Below are 19,504 nucleotides of genomic sequence, written 5' to 3'. Positions count from 1 at the left end.
GTGTGTGTGTGTGTGAGTGAGTGATGGTAGGAATGCATGTTTTATTTTATTTTATTTTATTTTATTTACTACATGTAAATGTCTGTCTGATACTGTGCAATGTGAGCTCCCGTAACCAAAACCAAATTCCTTGTATGTGTAAGCATACGTGGCCAATAAAGCTTGATTCTGTTTCTGATTCTAATGTTTTTCAAAAAATACGTTTTAAGCCAAAACCTTATCTCAAAATTATCGTAAAACAATCTCTCAGCCATCAGGCAGCATATTTGTAATACTTTTTGTGAAATAACGTTCTGTAATGCTGCTTCTAGAGGCATTAAACTCTTGAGACGTCTGGTTCCTATCACTACCACTGTAAACAGTTCTGATTCTTTTGTAAGTTTCTCTAGAGTAAGGCATTTCACACCAAACCTGTCTTTCTAATTTTGTTTACTTCCTAATGATTTAATTATGCATGAATTTTCGGATGCACTCGGACCCTCTGAATGAATGTGGTGTTTTCCCTTTCAGCAGTACTTTAGCAGCTGCATTTTGAGGCAGCTGTAACCAGCCAACAGTCCTTTCAGTCCTTTTAAATTAATAAACAAATAATTTGAGTTTAGTGTTTTTAAAGTGTTTAAAACTGACCAAACTCCTTTAGCACTCGCCTATATAACTCAGCGCACATAAACAACCATTACGCAAAGCGGTCTGGTCACCAAGGCAACCGACCAGCGTTGACTCCGCCCTTTCCAAGAAGTTGTTCAATGAGGAGAGCGCAAATGGCGAAATGGGCGTGGCCACCAGCAGCCCGTCACCTTCGCAACCGTTTATCTGACAGGACTGAAGTTCAGTCGTGACTGAAGGAAAACCACTAAACCGAGCGGGAGGAAGACGGAGGGAGGAGAGCAGACAGATGCTAACGCCGCCTCGCCTTGTAAGCGTCGTGTCGTGTGAAATATGAGCCGCTGAGAGGTGAAATAACCGATTAAAAGCCGCACATCTGCTCGCCGGTCTTCTGGAGAGCTGGTCGAACACACTTTCTTATCGGAAGCAGCAGAACACGCCGCTGAAACCGCACAGGTTAGTTCGCTTCTCCTCCAGTTCACTTTTCTGACTGAGAGCAGTGAAGTAGGACTAGACACCTGTTCATGTAGGCTTTATGTCCCTCATTTTTAACGTGTTGGCAGCGTGTTGAGTTGTTATGTGGCAGCTTACCTTAAATTCATGAATCCTGTGGTTCTCCGTCAGTCCTGTTCCCGGAGCTCTAGACGCACCTGGTGAAACTAATGAACTAATTAGCAGGTTAGCATGTGCTTCCTGAGTTGGGTTTGTTACTACACTACAGTAGTGCTGCTGCAGGGTTGAGAACCACTGTTTTAGAATTGCAAAAATAAGCCTCTAAGCCTACAGTCTTAAAAAAGATGGTTCTTCAAGGGTTCTTTAGTAAAGACAATGGTTTTATGGAACCATGAACACTCGAATGCTTAAAGCGTTCTTGGCTTGGTGAAATGGTTCTTCAGATTGATGGATAATGTGTTGTATATGGTTTTATGTAGAACGTATTTGAAAATGTCAAGATTGTACAGTAAACATTTTCAAAAAAATAAGGATATAGAACCATATGCAAAGCATTCTCCATCAGTCTGAAAATCCATTTCACTATGCAAAGAACCAGTTAAGCATGCAGATGGTTGGTTGACTGTTCACGGTTCTATATAGAACCACTGTCTTTACCAAAGAACCCTTGAAAAAAACATCTTTTTAAAAGTGTAGGCCGGTTTTGATCGAGCAGTGGGTCCTGGTGGGTCAGATAACTTCAACCATAAGATACCAAAATGTAGATTCAGCCAATCAGCGGACAGCGTTGGACAGCGATGATTTCTGGCTGAAGTTCTCGAGCTGATGGAGAATTGTTGCTTACTGGAAATCCTTGATTTATGGCTCAAGTTAGCTGACTAACAGAGAAATCTTGCTGCATGGCTTTGTAAGACTTCAGGCCTGAATTATCTAGCTAGTGAAGAAATCTTTATGACTTCAGTCTTAAGTTATCTGGACAACTGAGAAATCCTGATTTTGGCTTAGGATAGCCAATTAACAGAGAAATCTATGACTTCAAGGTTAAGTTCACAGCTACATAGCCACAACTTCAGACTTTTTCTGAAGAAAGCGGAAGAAAGACTTGCTGTCGGGACCAAAAAAAAGCTCCTACAATTTGCCAAACATTGAAAGGAAGAACTAACTCTTGACATGAAAATGTCTTGTCTTAAATCTCTGTGTGCCACATTTTTTGGATTCTTAGAAATTCTTAAGAGTGAAATCTAACTGAAGTATATTCCCATTAATATTTTATGTTTTTAAGTTCACTTGAGCTAGTTAGTTAGGTTTTGGGGTCAGAGTGTCTCCCAAACTACAATCAGACACCACCTATATAACCACAAGTTGTTTGGGGGGAGTTGCCAGAAGGAGGCCTCTGTTGCTAAGGACCAGCAAACTCAAGCACCTGCAGTTTGCCAAAAGTTACTGGAACTTTCAGTGGGACTGTGATGCTCAGATGAGACCAAAACAGAAGTTTTTGGCAACAAACACCAGAGGAGAGTTTGGCGTGGACAAAAAGATAACCATGCAGAAAAGCCATGCATCCTCACTGTGAAGTATAGGGGTGGATCTCTGACACTGTGGGGCTGTTTTTCTTCCAGAGGCCCTGGACAATTTATTCGGATGCACAATATAACAGACTCCATCATGTACCAGCACAAGTCAAAGAAGACAAGGATCCAGAGCACGGCTCAAAATCAACATAGAACACAGTTTCTCCATGGCCACCTCAGTCCCCTGACCTAAACCTCATAGAAAACCTGTGGGATAAGCTGAAGAGGAGAGTTCACAGTGTCTGTGGAGGGGTTCTGGAGAGGTTCTGTATAGAGCAATAGTCTCAGATCCTTTGCCATGTGTTCTCCAATCTCATTAAGCATTAAAGGAGAAGAGCTGTTATTTTTGCAAAGGGAGGCTGCACAAAATATTCAGTAACGGGGTGCCAATAATTGTGGCACACACTGATTTGAGAAAAAAAAATTATTTCCTGGTAAGATTTAGTTTCAGTCAATGTACTTGGGTTAGATTTTTTATTAACATTTTGAATGAAAGATTAAAAGCTCAGCAATAAAGAATGTTTTGTACAGCCTGTTTTGCTCATGTTTACCAGGGGTGCCAATATTTGTAAAGGGCACTGTAGCTATGACCTCAGTCTTGAAGTGAGAAATCCTACTTTGTGGTAAGTAACTCACATGGGGAGCCATGAGAATGAGATGTGTTGCAAATTACTGTGTTTTCGCAATGCAGAACACTAAGATTTATGAAATGGGCCAAGTGTGCTGTATCATTCTCACTCTGGTGGTAACTGAGGTGATATAATCGCTATTACACAGCCCAGAGACCACAGCATCACATGATAATGGACTAAGTGAGGCTAAATAGTGTTGCCTGCACAATGTTTTGGCTCCACTTTTTGGTATTAGGCCTACAGCCATGCAGGCACAGTAACCTTTTATGTTGAACCCAGATTTACATATAATAAGTTAGTTATTTGCAATTATTGTGAAACCAAAACCTATTGTAGTTTTTAATGACAGAATTCTGGTAGACAGTCGAAAAATGTCTCTCTGTTATAACATTGTCTCTCTGTTATTACTGTTTTTTGATAAACAGACCATGTATTCTGTTTTGTCCTTCCTTCTCTTAATTTAATGCATTCTGACAGCAGCTAAGTTAGAAATGGGGTCAGATATAGTTTACGCTACATTCAGAGAGGCAGCTGTCTTTGTCATCTGATCACTGTCTGCCAGCTGTTTACATGTAAGGTGGAGCTGTTATTTAAACATGACTCTGCTCTTCCAGTTAATCTGTCACTTTCTGCGGTTTTCTACAGCCGAAGCTCAACATTTGCTGTTGAAATTGATTACAGAGTCAGTCACATGATGTTTGTTTTTAGCTCTGTGTTTCTCCCTCTCTCTTGCAGGTGTGATGGAGGGGATCCCGCGAGGTTGGGCCGGGGTGCGCACCCTGCCGTGGTACGTGGCGGGTTCCCAGGTGCTGGGCGTGACGTGTGTGATAATCACAGGCGTGTGGATGGGGCACTACTACGGGGGCTATGCCTGGGACGGTTCATCACAGCAGTTTAACGTGCACCCGCTCTGCATGGTTCTCGGCCTTGTCTTCCTTTATGGAGATGGTGAGATTGCAGATAAACAGGGATATGTGGGTATCATTGGTATCAAACCTGCTAAGAAACCTCCTCTTAATGTGAAGTCTTTGAAGTTTAAACAGCCTTTCCAAACCTAAATGGTTTTCTTATAAAAATGATTGCTGCAAAGAGTGAATGAAAGCAAATGGGGAACACAAATAGGTTTATGTAAGCATCTGAAATGGTTTTATTCGAAAATATCTACAGTATATACTTTGATATATATGAAACAGTCAGACATTAATTATACTGTGATGTACATTTTTGGCCGTACTGCCCACTACTATGGTACAGTAATGGAGGATGTTGAATAAAATTACAATACTGAGCACTGATACTATTTAACATGGATATGAAGTGAATATGAAATAGACAAAAAACAACTGACTAAACTCTTAAAATGCAATTTTAAATCCATCGTATTATTTTTCATAATTCTTAAAGTGACTATTTGGTGAAAAATTAAATTAATACAATTTCTTTGTATGTGTAATGATTTTGTGCTGAAATATTTCTTTACCTGAAGTATTAAGTTCAAGCTTAATAACTGGAAAAGAGTTAGAGAGCGTGGAATCAATTTAGATATTGGCCATGCACCATCACTGATCACACCACTGAAATGTGCTTGGGGTAAATCTGGCACCGTCTACAAGTTCTGCACAAATGAAATTATTTGGAAAGGAATAAAACAGCTGATTCTGACACCACGCTGGATTTGTTCAATGATTTTGTGTGTGAACAGTAGGAACAAACAAGTCGTAGCTTCTTTGGCAACTCGTGCACACACCATAGTTATCAAAGTTCTGAAATTTTCATTATTTTTTATTTTTATGTAGTTTTTCATTTAGATTTTTAATGTCATTGTATTATTTAAGTTTTTAACTGCCATTAGGTACATTATTCTTTTCGGAGTAGACATAATATAATCCATTTGCATACAGGAGGGGGAAAACCAAAGAAAAATAAGTGAAACAAAGGACTTTAAAAATTAAAAAAGTTAAAAAAAGATTAAAAAAAGATACAGACAAACTGGGATTCCTAACGAGCAAAACCTGGTAGAGCACCAAAACTGTCCCCTGTCCCCATCAGATAAACAGCACTGAAGAGGTCTTAAAGGATGTGTAGCTTTCAGGAAGCCCTTACTGAGAAAAGGAAACAGACAAAAAGATTAAAAAATGCAAATCAAACAATATCATTACTTTTAGTGTACTCCAATTCTCTTTGACCATCATTGCCAACAGGTACAAATCTGCTTTATTCAAGAACTGGCTTGTACTCAGAATAACCTCAGACTGGATTGTAGTATCAGTCTGGTGAGTTTTGCTGTTTTCGCAATGCCAAATGAACACAAGACTAGACTGTGCTATGTTGAAAGATTATCTTTAAGATACATACAAAGACAAAGAATGGATCTAAAAAGTCCTTGGTGTGTAAAGATACTTGTGTTGCAGTGGACACTATAGGTTGGATTTAGTGTTTGGTGTTTTTGGTTTTATTACAGGACTAACAATATTTTTTTTCACTGCTTGTTTTTGTGTTTAGTTTTGTGCATCTTTTTTTCAGTCAGTGAACTCTGGGTCTAAGCCAGTTTTCTCTATGAGAAAAATTAATTGAGTTTTCATAATCTGACCCACTAGCGCCCGCTGAATGTCACTAGATCCTCCAATTTATGAGGTCATTACAGATAAGCTGAAATACAAACATTACTGCATACATATTACAAGTAGTCTAACAGTTCTGCACATTGAATTGATGTCACATGAAAGTGAGGCTACTACTGTGCTTCAGCACTAATGTATAGCTGAGCTACCACATTGGTGGGTTACATAATCGAGTGATGTAATCCAGTGACATTCAGTGGAAAAACATATATAGAAAAATACATTAATAACTCTATACTTCTAAGGATTATAGCAAAAAGCATTGTAAACATAACAAGTGAACCACAAACATTGGTGTCTCTGAAATCTGACCGATGAGTCATCCATGATGGTGGGTCACAAAGAGCACTGACTGCATTTTCATTAGAATGAAGGACAGCCTCTCGCTTCCTCACTGCATATTCCTTCTCTGGCCGTGTTGAGGTGTTTAACTTGGCAGGTCAGACTGACCGGTTCTTTGGAAAGCTCTGGAGGGGGCCTCCTGAAGTGTTGGCACCAGCTTAGTACTTTCAGCTTGGTGCTGTTGTTGTGTAATAAGGGAAAGAGACGTAAGTTTCCAGGCGGTAAATTAACCGTGGAGAAAACACTGCTCAAAAAACAGGAGAGAAAAGCAGAGGCTGTTATTTTGAAGAAAGTTCAAAGAAGACTCTTAAATCACTGTTTGTGTGGCCTTAAAGTGCTTTTGACTCAGCATGTTAGTGTTATCACACGGCCACCACACAGCTCTATCACTGGACAAACACAAAGTGTGAGAAAGGTCATGTCTGAATACCCTTAGTAGTTTTTAACACAACACTTTAAAAAATAATGCATTGGTTTTTGTCACTGTCCTAACAAAACCTTGTTTCTAGATAGCTGACTTGCATAATGAAGAGGAAAGTCAAAGCAAAATAAGTGAAAAAAACAGGAGTTTACAAAGCTGGAGTTAAAATGATAATAGATATAGATAATAGATAATAGATATAGAGAAAATGAAATTCCTGAAACATCTGCGCAAGATGTGCCAGACCACCAAAACTGTCCCCATCAGATAAACAGTACTTAAAGCTTTCATCTTTGAGAGAGAGGAGAAAATCAAGCTCCACTCTTACTTCAGATCTGAAAAAAAATCCACAGGTGTTTCTGTCCATCCTTCAACTGTGAGAAGACTCAACACTATGAGTCTGAAAGGATGTGTAGCTGTCAAGAAGGCATTGCTGAGAAAAGAGACAAAAAATTGCACTAGAACGCCAAACCTGGATATCTGAGATGTGGAGGTTTAAAGGTTTTATGCACTAATTGCAAAATTTGTAATTACGATATTTCTGATCGTGAAAAGCAGAAAATGCAACCAATTTCTAAGACTGAACTTTGGAGGTGTGGAAAAACATGACTGCAAAATTCAAAGCAAGTCTCCTGAAAAGAATGGAGGCTGTAATAAAGGAAAAAAGTTGAGATACTGAATGTGATAAACATTGATATTATATTTAGTTGTTGAAGCTTAATTGTTAAAAGAATATATGTTTTATGCTTTTTTTGACGCTGGAAAATTAATAACTTGTATTTTATGGCCGTTTTGAGTTGAGTTGATGTAATATATTCTCTTCACAGGGAAATTGTGTACACATTTAAATTAAGCAACACCTGTGCTTCATTGTTTCAGTGTAAGGAAAATTCAAATATTTACTGAATGAAAACACTGTATATAAGAAACATCCCGATGTCATACTGCATAAGCTCAAATCTCAATTAGAACCAGTGAAAATGGAGTGATATGTAGTAGATAATGCATGTTAAGAGACAGAAATCCAGAAACACAGTTAAAAAGTAATGTATGGTGCTTGTTCTTGTTCCACGCAGACCAAATTAGAAATAGACCCACAGAGCAGATGTCATAGATATAACTGTGTGCTGTGTCTATTAATCATTAGCCACTGCAATCAAGGTGACTGCAGTTGAGGAAATAGTCTGTACTGATATTAAAGAATAATTCCACCAGTTTTTCACTCTGATTTCTTTACTATGGTAGTGGTATGAACCATTTTATCCAAAATGGCCAAAAATGTAAAAAAATAAACGTCTTTTGCCAAAACCTTCATAAAACAATATGCCAGGCTTCATGAGGCGCATTCATAACCATTTTGTGTTATAAGTTTCTGTGAGGGAGCTTTTAGAGGCATTAACCTCAGACGTCTGGTTCATGTCACCACCATTGTGAACAATTCTGATTTGGTAAGTTTCTTTAGAATGAAGCATTTTACGTTAAACTACTCTGGATGAGTTTGTTTACATCATTTAATTATGATGAATTTTTGAAAAATCGCTGGAATTTCCCTTTAAAGTAAGCACTTACTGATAGTAGAGTAGCCGCAATAGTAGCTATTATAAATGGGAGATAAAAATACTGTGACGGAGCCACTACTGTTTTCCTTTGGCCTTAGATTAGTCCAGGAAAACTGCAGAAGACCCAGGCTTATATATCGGTTTGTAATTTGAAACAGGCGGTGCTGCTTTGTGTTTGATGGCTGTAATTAACGTATTATTGTTTGGCCATAGGGGCAGTGAATTGAACCCCCAGCTGAAACAGATGTGTTTTGTCCAGCTAATCTCTTCAGCCTTCACTACGGCAATTCAATTAGGACACTAAACCTGAAAGGTTGCTGTTCCATTAGGAGAAGAGTTGTTCAGATTGACGTGGCTAAGAACAGGCCTGAGGGAATTTGTGCACTGGGGACGAGACTATCAGATTATTAAAGGGATAGTTTGCTTAAAGATGCAAATGTGGATAGCAGTGAAAGAAAGCTTGTGTTGACTGGTTATGATTATCTCACTATCTTAATCTTATTATCTCATTTAACCCTGCTGTTTTCAATCTAAAGGCCCAGAATTTCTGTAAAGACTGAATAAACAAGGAGAAAATAAGAACAACACAATGTTTATTTATTCGTGTGCATGTCTGGTATTTTGTACATAGCTTTGATAGATTTGTAGGCAGCTGATACCAGCAGAAAATGCTAGATCAGATATTGAATGAACAAAAGAACGAATCTTGTTAGGTTGTATAACAAATCCAGCCAAAATTAATGACTAGTATGACAACATAACACAAAGTGAAGTGGGTGATGTGATAACAGAAGGCATATGAGCTCTAATGTTAATATGAAAAACCATCCAGTTTTGCAAGCCTATCAGCAGAGTCTGCTGCTTTTCACTGCAAAACATAACTACATTTTCAGGGAGACACCATTTGACTGATTGGCCAAACAACCAGTCGCAGCTGTCTGTTTTGGTGCAGCATATAATAGGAGGCAATTCTGAAAATCCTGTGGATATATCTTGTTCGAAAATGCTTGCTAAATGCTAAAATGTCCAGTGCAGAATTTTGCTGGAAAAACAAAACTTTGTTTCCCATCTGAATGATAAAAAAATGCTGCAAGCAAGTGCGTATACATGGACATACGAATGGCCAATCAGAATGCAACTGACAGCATCCTGATAGTTGTGGCCAGATTTGTGTGCAAAAGATATCAAACACTCTGTTTCCATGTGGGCAGAGCGTCTTAGACATGCTTTGTGAGAATACTTCACTTTTTTAGATGGAAGTGCTTCAGTCAAAGTACCTCATTTTAAAACTTTGTAGTTTTTAAAGCTCACATTTACACTTGAGGTCCACTTATACATTTCCACTACATTTATGTGGTTTTATGTACAAAAAATGGCCATAATTGATTTTTACATGACCTCTTTTAAACAGGCTGTTTTTGTTCCTGAGCCTTTAAAACAAATATATGTAAATAAGCTCTGTTCTCACAAGCTCTATTCTGTCCTGTATTGTCCCTCATTCAGAAAGCAGTCCTCATAACACTCCTCATAACTTCAGTGGGAAAGGGCAAAGCTAAACTGCAGTAGCCTGAATATGTGGATGTAGAGGAGGTGGTTCTCATGACATCACAGAAAAGATGAATTCAAAAACAGGCCATGAGTTCTTCAAAGGAAAAATACAGAATTGATATCAGATTAAGATCAAGAACATCAAGAAGAACTTTGTCATCTCAACCCTACACTAGTGTACACTAGAACAATGAAACAGTATTCATCCAGGGTCTTTGTTGAAGTCAGAAAAACATACACTGATGAGCCAAAACATTATGACCATCACAGTTGAAGCAAATAACATGAATTATCTCATAATGTCAAAATCTGAGATATATTAGATAATAAGCAAACAGTCAGTTCTACTAATCGATGTGTTGGATGTGGGAGAAATGGGCAGGTGAGAAGACCAGTGCAACTTTGTCACTTGCTGTTTGTCCCACTTTGGCAGGCCATAACGACTTGTTCCTTCTCAGAGTGCTGGTCACCCAAGGTTCATCGATCCATGAGGGCAACAAAGGCTATCCTGTCTTGTCCAAACCGACACAATGTGGTGCAAGTCACAGAAATTTTGAATGGTGGGTACTGAAGGAATGTGTCACAACCCACAGTGCATCGCACCCTGCAGCGTATGGGACTGCATAGCTGCAGACCGTTCAGAGTGTTCATGTTAACCTCTGTCCACTGCCGAAAGCACTACATTGGGAACGAGAGCATCAGAACTGGACCTTGGAGCAATGGAAGATTGCCTGGTCTGTTGAATGATGACCGATGACTTTTACATCACATGGACGGCCGGGTACGTGTGTGATGTTTACCTGGGGAAGTGATGGCACCAGGATGCACTGTGAGAAGAAGGCAAGCTGATGGATGGAGTGTGATGCTCTGGATAGTGTTCTAGTAGGAAACTCTGCATCCAGGCATTTATGTGGATGTCAGTTTGACACATGCTACCTACCTAAACATCATTGCGGACCAGGTACATCCCTTTATGTCAGTGGTTTCCCCGATGGCAGAAGCCTCTTTCAGCAGGATAATGCGCCCTGCCACACTGCACACAGGAATGGTTTGGGGAGCATGATGAAGAGTTCAAGGTGTTCTCCGAATTTCAATCTAATTGAGCATCTGTGTGCTGGAACAGCATATCCAGTCCGCAGAGTGTCCACCTCATGACTTGAAAGACTTAAGATCTGCTGCTAAAGTCTTGGTGCCACATACCATAGAGCACCTTCAGAGGTCTTGTAGAATCCATGCCTCGGTGGATTGGAGCTGTTTTGGCAGCATGTGAAAACCCACAGCGTATTAGGCCATAATGTTTTGGCGCATTGGTTTAGATTACAAGTAGTGCAGTTAGGAAAGTCAGTGTGGGACAGTTGGAGATGGCACGATACCACTTTCTCTTTTCTGATATTGATATTGACACATTGAGTTTCGACTGATACTAAGCTTTAAAATGAGCTATTTTTAATTGAAGCATTTCACTTAAGATGAGCATCTAAAGGTAGACCATCAAGCTTAAACTCAGTCTACTTCCCCACAGGAAGAAATGCGGAGCAAAGAACAACATGTCACACAATGTTAATGCATTTACAAATATCAGCATAACATTATATTATAATCCAGAATGTAATGAATAGTCCTTGACTGGTCAATGTTGACGGTGTAGAGAAGGTGGTGCTAGTGTGAGAGTGAGGGTTGAACAGTGTTTATTAAGTCACCTGATGCTTCGGTACTGGTATTGTTATCAGAATAGGAAAAGTGGTATCATACCATCCGTAATAGTTTCTCTTTTATCCTCTTAGTTTTTTTTGTTGTTTTTAGGACATTATGAAGAGCAACATGATTTGATTAACTGTGTGTCCACATTGCTGTACTGTTTTATTGTGTCTGTGCCAGGTGTGCTGGTGTACCGTGTGTTCAGAAATGAGAGTAAGCGCTCAGTGAAGATTCTCCATGCTCTGCTACACATGATGGCCCTCATTATCAGCATTGTGGGTAAGACCTGCATATATGTATGTACATGTTTAAACAAACAGAACTGAGGATCGGTCTCTATTGTATTTGGTGTCTGATCCCGCTTTTTGCTTTAGTTATGCTGAAGAATACACCTTGGTAAGAGAGAACAGCAAAACCCACTGCAGATCAGCAACAAATGATCATTATTTGAATATGTAAGGGTCTAAAAATGCAACAGTGCATCGATCTTAAGATGGCAAGTCAACAGTGCATTGATTTTAGAATGTTAGAATCGATTATAATCAATAATAATCAATAATGATAAGAATATTCAATAAAGTATAGTGACTATAGACATCAATTTTTGGAATGTTAGAACCAGTTGTAATCAATTACCGTAATACTCAGTAAAGTATGCCCACATTTTTTGGCCAAAACACAATTCTTGGGCTGTTTTCAAACACAAAAAACAAAAAAACAGCATAGTGTATTGTTTTCATTATCTTTTCTTCACTACTGTGTAAATCTTTCCACTAATGTGTAAATCTGTTTGTTCATACAGTCAGATTTGTATACATAATGTCTCAATCATGCCAAAATCTTAATTTAGAGTTTAAGGTTTTAAACTTCAAATGTGAGATCTCATGAAGTGTTTAATGGTTTCCTAAAAAATCATACTAGGAATGAATTGTAGTGAAATTTGAATGTCAAATGAGTGTAAATGTGAGATTTACACTCATAGTGAATATAACAACAGTGTACTGATGTTGTTGATGTCTCTCCTCAGGGTTGGTGGCAGTGTTTGATTACCACAATAGCTCTAACATCCCTAACATGTACTCTCTGCACAGCTGGTGCGGCATGCTGACCTTCGTACTCTTCTTCCTGCAGGTGAGCTGCTCCTGGCCTCTCCATAAAGCCTTAGCTATGCCTGAACATCCACACACCTGCTCCTCAGTACTGTGATAAACAACATGATTAGCTTTATTGAGCATATCATGGGTATCACTACTTAAAGACATACCTGAACTCAAAACTGAACTGTGTAAATAAATTAAATAAAACAACATGTGTACTATTTATCAGACAGAAATGTAAAATGTTCCAAGGCTCTGGGCAAAGACAGTATGTCTGATTGGATGCTTCAGATAGATTTCCTTCTTTTTGTTGTGCAGCACCACAAAATTTAAATGTTGCAGTTATAAAAAGCTCTTTATGCATGTTTACACTGAAACCAGTCTTCCACTATGCCTTCCTGTGCAGTGGCTGCTGGGCCTGGCCTTTTTCCTGTTCCCCTGGGCGTCCACTGTGCTGCGGAGCTGGTACCTGCCACTGCATGTCTTCTTCGGCCTGGTGCTGCTGGCCATGGCTGTGGGCTCCTCCCTCATGGGCATCACAGAGAAACTGCTCTTCAGCAGCCAGTGAGTGCCGCCATGCTTTTTAATTACAGTAATAGTTTGGCCAGAAATCAAATGTACACATTTTCCCTCTCACCCAAAATGCACTCGATCTGCCAAGACATGTTTGTCTGATGTTGCTTTTTTTAGTTTTGCACTAGGGGCGAATGTTTTTATCTGTACTTCTTTCCATTTTTATAGATAACAGTATGTCACAGGAGTCGCAAACCACATAAGCCAGTCTGTTTGAGGTTGCTTAACAAATCAGTGAAGTTTGATGCAAGTTTGAGATGATTTAGGCATGTAGTGGCACAAATGTAAGGGATGAAAATTAGTATTTTTCGCAAGACTGCTTTGATTCCTGGCCGTAGGGCTACTTTCCACTGCACGATTTGTTTGCTGTTGCTGCTCTGAGTCAACTCAGAGAGATTGGTAATTCAATAATGAGATGACTCAGGTGTAGAATAGCTGAGAGAGCAGTAAAATATGAAATACAGGATGTAACTTGAAAGGAATATTTGATCAAAAATGCTAATTTTGCTAAAGATAACCTCTATTTACAAATTAAAATATAGTAGATAAGTTATTAAATAAGGTTATTATTGAGTAGCTACTATTAAATATGTAACACAGTACTATGCAAAAGTCAAAAACCACCCTTCATTGATAATGTCCATTCAAAACAGCAATAGCAAACAGCAGATAAGTTGTTCATTTTTCAGGAGATGTTTCTGAGGGGGTTAGATATAAGATAATCCACTTGCATAAGGAAGAGGAAAGTCAAAGGGAAAATAATGAAAAACAGGAGTTTCAAAAAAACAGATAACCTAATACATCCTGATAGACCACCAAAACTGTCTCCATCAGATAACCAGCACTTAAGTCGTTCATATTTGAGAGAGAGGAGAAAATCAAGCTCCACTGTGGCATCTGATCTAAAAAGAATCAACAGGTGTTTCTGTCCATCCTTCTGCTATGACTAGGCAGCTCAGCTCAACTCATGTGTAGCTGTCAAGAAGCTCTTATTGAAAAGAGAAAACAGACAAAAAAGAAGAAACTTGTAGATCAAACAAAGAAACTGCTGGTGTTCTCAGATCAATGGAGTCTAGACCTCAACATCACTGAATGTTTGAGAAGCAGAAAATACAACCAACTTCTAAAACTGAATTTTGGAGGGGTGGAAAAACATCCCTGCAGATTTCTTTGATGAACTGAAAGCAAGTCTCCCAAATGAAAGAATGAAAGATGTAATGAAGGCAACGAGTGGACACAATAAATACTGAAAATGTGATATTATTCAGTTGTTAAGGCTTCTTTGTAATTTACTGTAAAGTATGTTTTCTGCTTTTTTACTGAAAAACGAATAAGATGAACTTAATGGCTTTGACTGGAAATGAACTAAATGAAAGGTGGTCTCTAACTTTTACACAGTATTGCTTATACTGAAGATTAACATTCTCAGTTACAGCCTTCTCATATTATAGACAGCTCTTAGGTGCTAGCATTACTAGCTTTATTCAGCAGTAGGAGTAATGAAGCTTCAAAAATCAGTAAACAGTGTGCTCAGTATCCTAATCTACTGGAGATCAGATTTGGCCTGCGTTAATTGAGTATTAAAGGATTAATATCACAGCTAGTCTGACATACGCCATCATTAATGGCCTCAGTTATTTAGAACAGCTTGAGTCATCATAGTCAAAGCTCTAAATGAAAGCTCCAAAACACGCTTTAGAATAAAAACGGATTGGCAAATCACTTCAGCAGAGCCAAGAGTATCCTAGTGCAGCCTTGTTAGGAGAGTGAGTCACTGTGCAAAGTGAGTCACCGTGCTTTTCTATGCTTCATGATTAACTATATTCTGCTTCCTTTCTGCATCTTGGCTGCGCACAGATGCAGTGTATACTGTTTTATTCTGTGCAGCTGTTTTACTTTGGTTGATGCACCCATTAAAAGCACTGATCAGCAGTGTAGCCTATGGCTTTGTGTGCCAGGAACTGCCTAAAATTTACCTAAACTTGCAAATAAATTAAAGCGATGACAAAATTTTATTTCTATACAAGCCTCTAGAAACGCATCAGCTTACAAAAAAAAAAACAATGCTCTTACCGAGCACCTTTTGAATTTGTTTATTTATTTTTTAGCCACTCGCTGTCCACTCTATTAGCCACTTCTACCTTGTTGGTCCACCTCGTAGATGTAAACTCTAGCTCATCTGAGCACAGTTTCTGTTGGTCATCCTCTAGTCTTTCATCAGTGGTCACAGGACAGGATATTTTTGGTTAGTGGACTATTCTCAGTCCAGCAGTAACACTGAGGTGTTTAAAAACTCCAGCAGCACTGCTGTGTCTGATCCACTTGTACCAGCACGACACACACTAACATACCACCACCACATCAGTGTTACTGCAGTACTAAAAATGATCCACCACCCAAATAGTACCTGCTCTGTGGTGGTCCTGTGGGGGTCCTGGCCACTGAATGTAAAAGGGGGCTAACAAAGTATGTAGAGAAACAGATGGACTACAGTCTATAATTGTAGAACTACAAAGTGCACCCAAGTGGAGCTGATAAAATGGACTATGGGTGTAGATACAATGTAAGTGTATGTAATAAAGTGTACACAGAGTATATTCAAATGCAATGGCCAACAATTTGGACAACAAGATTATGGATGGGCATTTAAGCTATTTTTGCTATTGAATATCAACATTTTGATTTGATTCACATTTCAAACTGATATTTGGTGACGTAGTTATGCAACTTAAGAGAAGCAGAATGTTTAGGTGAGACTGGGTTACTGTATTTGTACAGAAACCATGCAGAAATAGATCTTATATTTTTCGGTAATGCTAATTCAGGTGGATTTTGTTCCAGTTTCTATAAACTCAATTCCAAAAAAAAGTTGGGCCAGCATGTCAAATGCTAGTGAAAACAGAAAGCAGTGATTAGTAAATTCTGTTTGAATGGTATTAATTGAAAACAGTACAAAACCACAATATTTGATATTTTAACTTTATTTTTTGTGCGTATATGCTCATTTACAAATTACTGTCCCAGCTTTTTTAGATTTGGGTTTGTACATTTTATAAATGTTTATGCATCAGCATCAGCATATACATAGCCTAAAAATACTGGACCAGCATTGGCCCATGGTTCCCAAATCCGTGAATCCCTAAAAAAAATACAAAGAGCTAATATAAGGAAATTTGACAGATTTTTCATGTTTTTGTTTGAAATATTTTCATATACAGCAGAGCTTAGACATCACCATTTAACTTAACGTGACACGCAATATCAGCTGTTCGTATGCTCTCGAAGTTTCTGCTTCACATGCTGTTAATAAATCATTTACAAATGACAAGATAATTAACTTTTTTCCCTCAGACTACACACACCTTATTTGAATTCCTGATTAGCTAAATGAATACTAAAGTGAGTTCAGATAGTCATATATTTAAAGAACCACAAACATCCCTTGTCTAGATCTTTACCAGTAAATATTTGTTTTTTAAAATCTGGCAGCATCACATTGACATTTAAAGCGGAGTTGCACTGACTGTGATGTCTCTCCTGTTGCTTTAGATCCTCATCCTCTAAGTTAGCTCCTGAGGCGGCTCTGGCGAATGTTCTTGGCCTGCTGCTGGTATGTTTTGTGATCCTGGTGGGCTACGTGGTGAGCAGAGAAGAGTTCCGACGGCCCCCGAACCCCGAGGAAGAGGCCCTGTCTGTGCACTTTAACACCCTCGGTGAGGGCTCCGGCCCAAGCTCACCATAACACAGCAGCCATGGAGACGCCACACAATGCCCTCTACTCTTCCCCAGGTTTACTTTCTAGCCTCCACCTTTCAGCCCCCACACTCCTCAGTTCCTCTGGACCAGACTGTGTCCTCAAAATTCCAGCCAGGAATCACTGTAACCACGGGGTCAGTTTTGTTCCACAAGACCAAGTAAAGCATACGTTCACTATGCTCTCCTTCAGTAACTGAGCAGTTTTGTCAAGTTTCTGATTGGCTGTTTAACATGATTAACAAGCGAAAGACAGCTGGTCATTCTCGGTCCACACTTGCAGTTTGTGGGTTTGCTTGAGTGCACACTAACATGATGTATTCACGACTTTACTCAGTGCATAAGCACTGGTTAAGACCATGAATATATATTTTACCATTGTTGGACATTAATGTTCTTCGCTGGTATTTTCAAAACAGCATGTTATAACGCCACAAATGCACAGTGTTGGGCAAACTACACAAATCCAGTACTTGAGTGAAAAATAGTAAAGGTATACATGCTCTATTTATATTCTTACTTGCATTCATGTACAAAAGTACTTGCTTTTAAATATATGTAAGTATGAAAAGTAAAAGTATTCTTAGCTAACAATGTGTCCTCTTGGGTCTTTTTAGTTTAAGAAGTGGGTAAAATTTTACCCCTCACCCTAACTCCTGGGATTTTGGCTATCTGATTTAAAAATGTTCTGCACAACTACATGCCATTTTCTTTAACTGTGAGAGCTTGTCAAAGTTGCCTGGGCCTAGTTACTGTTGCTAAGCTACAATTGGATGTTCTGCATTTAGGGGAGGGATTTAGTGCAAGATGTGCTATGACTGGTTGGCCAAAAATCGGTAGGATTAAAAAATAGGATAAAAAAGGAGTGAAAAGTAGGATATTTTACTGTGACTTGTAGTAGAGTGAAAGTATCAAAAAAATGAAAATACTTGACAAAAGTACTTCAGTACAGTAATGAAGCGCATGTACTTTGTTACTGTCCACCACTGCCAACCCACTGAACTGTGACATATTCACTTAACCCTATAAGGCTTCGATCTGGTATTCAGGACAGTGTGCATTTAGTATGGTCTTGTGCACTGCGCTTTTGCAAATTTGCAAAAAAATTGTGTTATGGGACACACTCGCAACACTTGCTGTAAAAGAATGTGAACATGCACGCAATTACACAAAACTGCAAGTGTGAACTGACAGGCCAAATGTTTTGGTCTCCTGGAAAACAGACGGATAGAGGCTGCTACCAAGTGCTGTCTAACACTGCCCCCTTGTGTGTAAGGAAAGTCATTACAGGGTAGCTTTTACCGCAAAGAAATATAATTTGAAATAGTATGCCTATTTTTCTGGAATGCAAATAAATCTCCCAGGTTTCTGTCCTAAGACTGTAGTAGGTGTTACTGCCAAACTGACCACTGCTGTATTAGTTTTCAGTTGCAGACAAGGTGCATTGGTACTGTGTGATCTCCAAGATACATACATGATGTCCAGACGTCTGTAAATGGTGTTGCTAAATGAAAATATTATTTCAGATTGTTATTTTAAAATGACCGGGCACGCGCTATGCCAAATAATTACGTGCCTTCCTTAATATTTATTAGTGCCATATCGGGCTGAGAAACTAGAACTTACTTGAGAAAGAAATAAGGTTTGCTGTTCTGAGTCAAAGGAAATCACATTCAATGATTCCTGTGAAACCTCATTATGCAGAAGTGTCTAATATAACAGGCTTGAACCATGTTAATATTTGCTGATTCTGAGTTTTGCATGCCACTAACAGTTTCCTCCATGTTTATGTGCTTTATTTAAAACTATGTAAGAAGTGTTCACTGGCTGTCCAAACCAAAACCTCAAGTGCCACACACACTATTCCACAGCGTAACGTCAGTGTCGCAGCTTTAATATCAAATATCAAATGAGTGTTACGTTGAACTGTTGCTACTGTCTTGTTTTGCACTGTGCTGTTGTTTTAATGATTGATGACTGAACATAAATCCTAATATCAACATGATCTTCACTTGAAAGTCTTAGAATGGAGAGAATATATGAATGAGTATGTATTCCATTCTTGCACTGTATTCTGCAGTCATTGTCGTGTTTAACTGTATCTGTTTTGCACTAATAGTACACATTATTCAAAAAGCTGTGTGTCTGCTGGTTTTGTGTAATGCTGTCTTAAGTAGTGACATTAAAAGAGCTTCACTTGGCTTGTGCCAAGTTTGAGTTCCTTTGTGCTGTGTTTGCTTTGTTCTTTTGCATCATGTCTTGTTCTCTCTACAATATCACTACAATATCACAGGGGAGTTCCACCAATTTTTCAAACTTGCTGCATAATTCAACAGTTGAGATGTACACACAGTCTTTCAGACTGGTTTTAGAGAAATGTACCAAATTGTCAGAATTGTCAACAATGACGGTGATGGGAACCAGAAATCTGAAGAGTTTAATGCCTTTTAAAGCTTCCTCACAGAAAGTTGTTACATGAAATGATTATAAATACACGGCCTGATACCTGACAGATGCTTAAAATAGTACCCAAAGAAAACAATGTTTCCATATCAACTAAAGCGACACATGTAGGTTCACCGGTCATTTTGGCTGTATCTATGTTGTACACTTCAACCTCTGGTTCTTAT

At 38.8% G+C, this 19,504-nt stretch overlaps 1 protein-coding gene across 1 annotated transcript; it reads left to right on the top strand.

The window, feature by feature from the left end:
* Positions 1-820: 820 nt before the first annotated feature.
* On the top strand, positions 821-19,092 carry LOC118806067 (cytochrome b561). The gene is made up of 6 exons (XM_036567373.1): positions 821-1,062; positions 3,998-4,210; positions 11,632-11,730; positions 12,479-12,582; positions 12,955-13,112; positions 16,671-19,092. The coding sequence occupies exons 2-6, from the start codon at positions 4,003-4,005 to the stop codon at positions 16,861-16,863; spliced, it is 762 nt and encodes a 253-aa protein (XP_036423266.1). The 5' UTR covers positions 821-1,062; positions 3,998-4,002; the 3' UTR covers positions 16,864-19,092.
* Positions 19,093-19,504: the final 412 nt, after the last annotated feature.

Source organism: Colossoma macropomum, unplaced genomic scaffold (assembly GCF_904425465.1).
Source record: "Colossoma macropomum unplaced genomic scaffold, Colossoma_macropomum, whole genome shotgun sequence".
Taxonomy (NCBI): Eukaryota; Metazoa; Chordata; class Actinopteri; order Characiformes; family Serrasalmidae; genus Colossoma; species Colossoma macropomum.
This window is presented reverse-complemented; position numbering and strand designations above follow the sequence as displayed.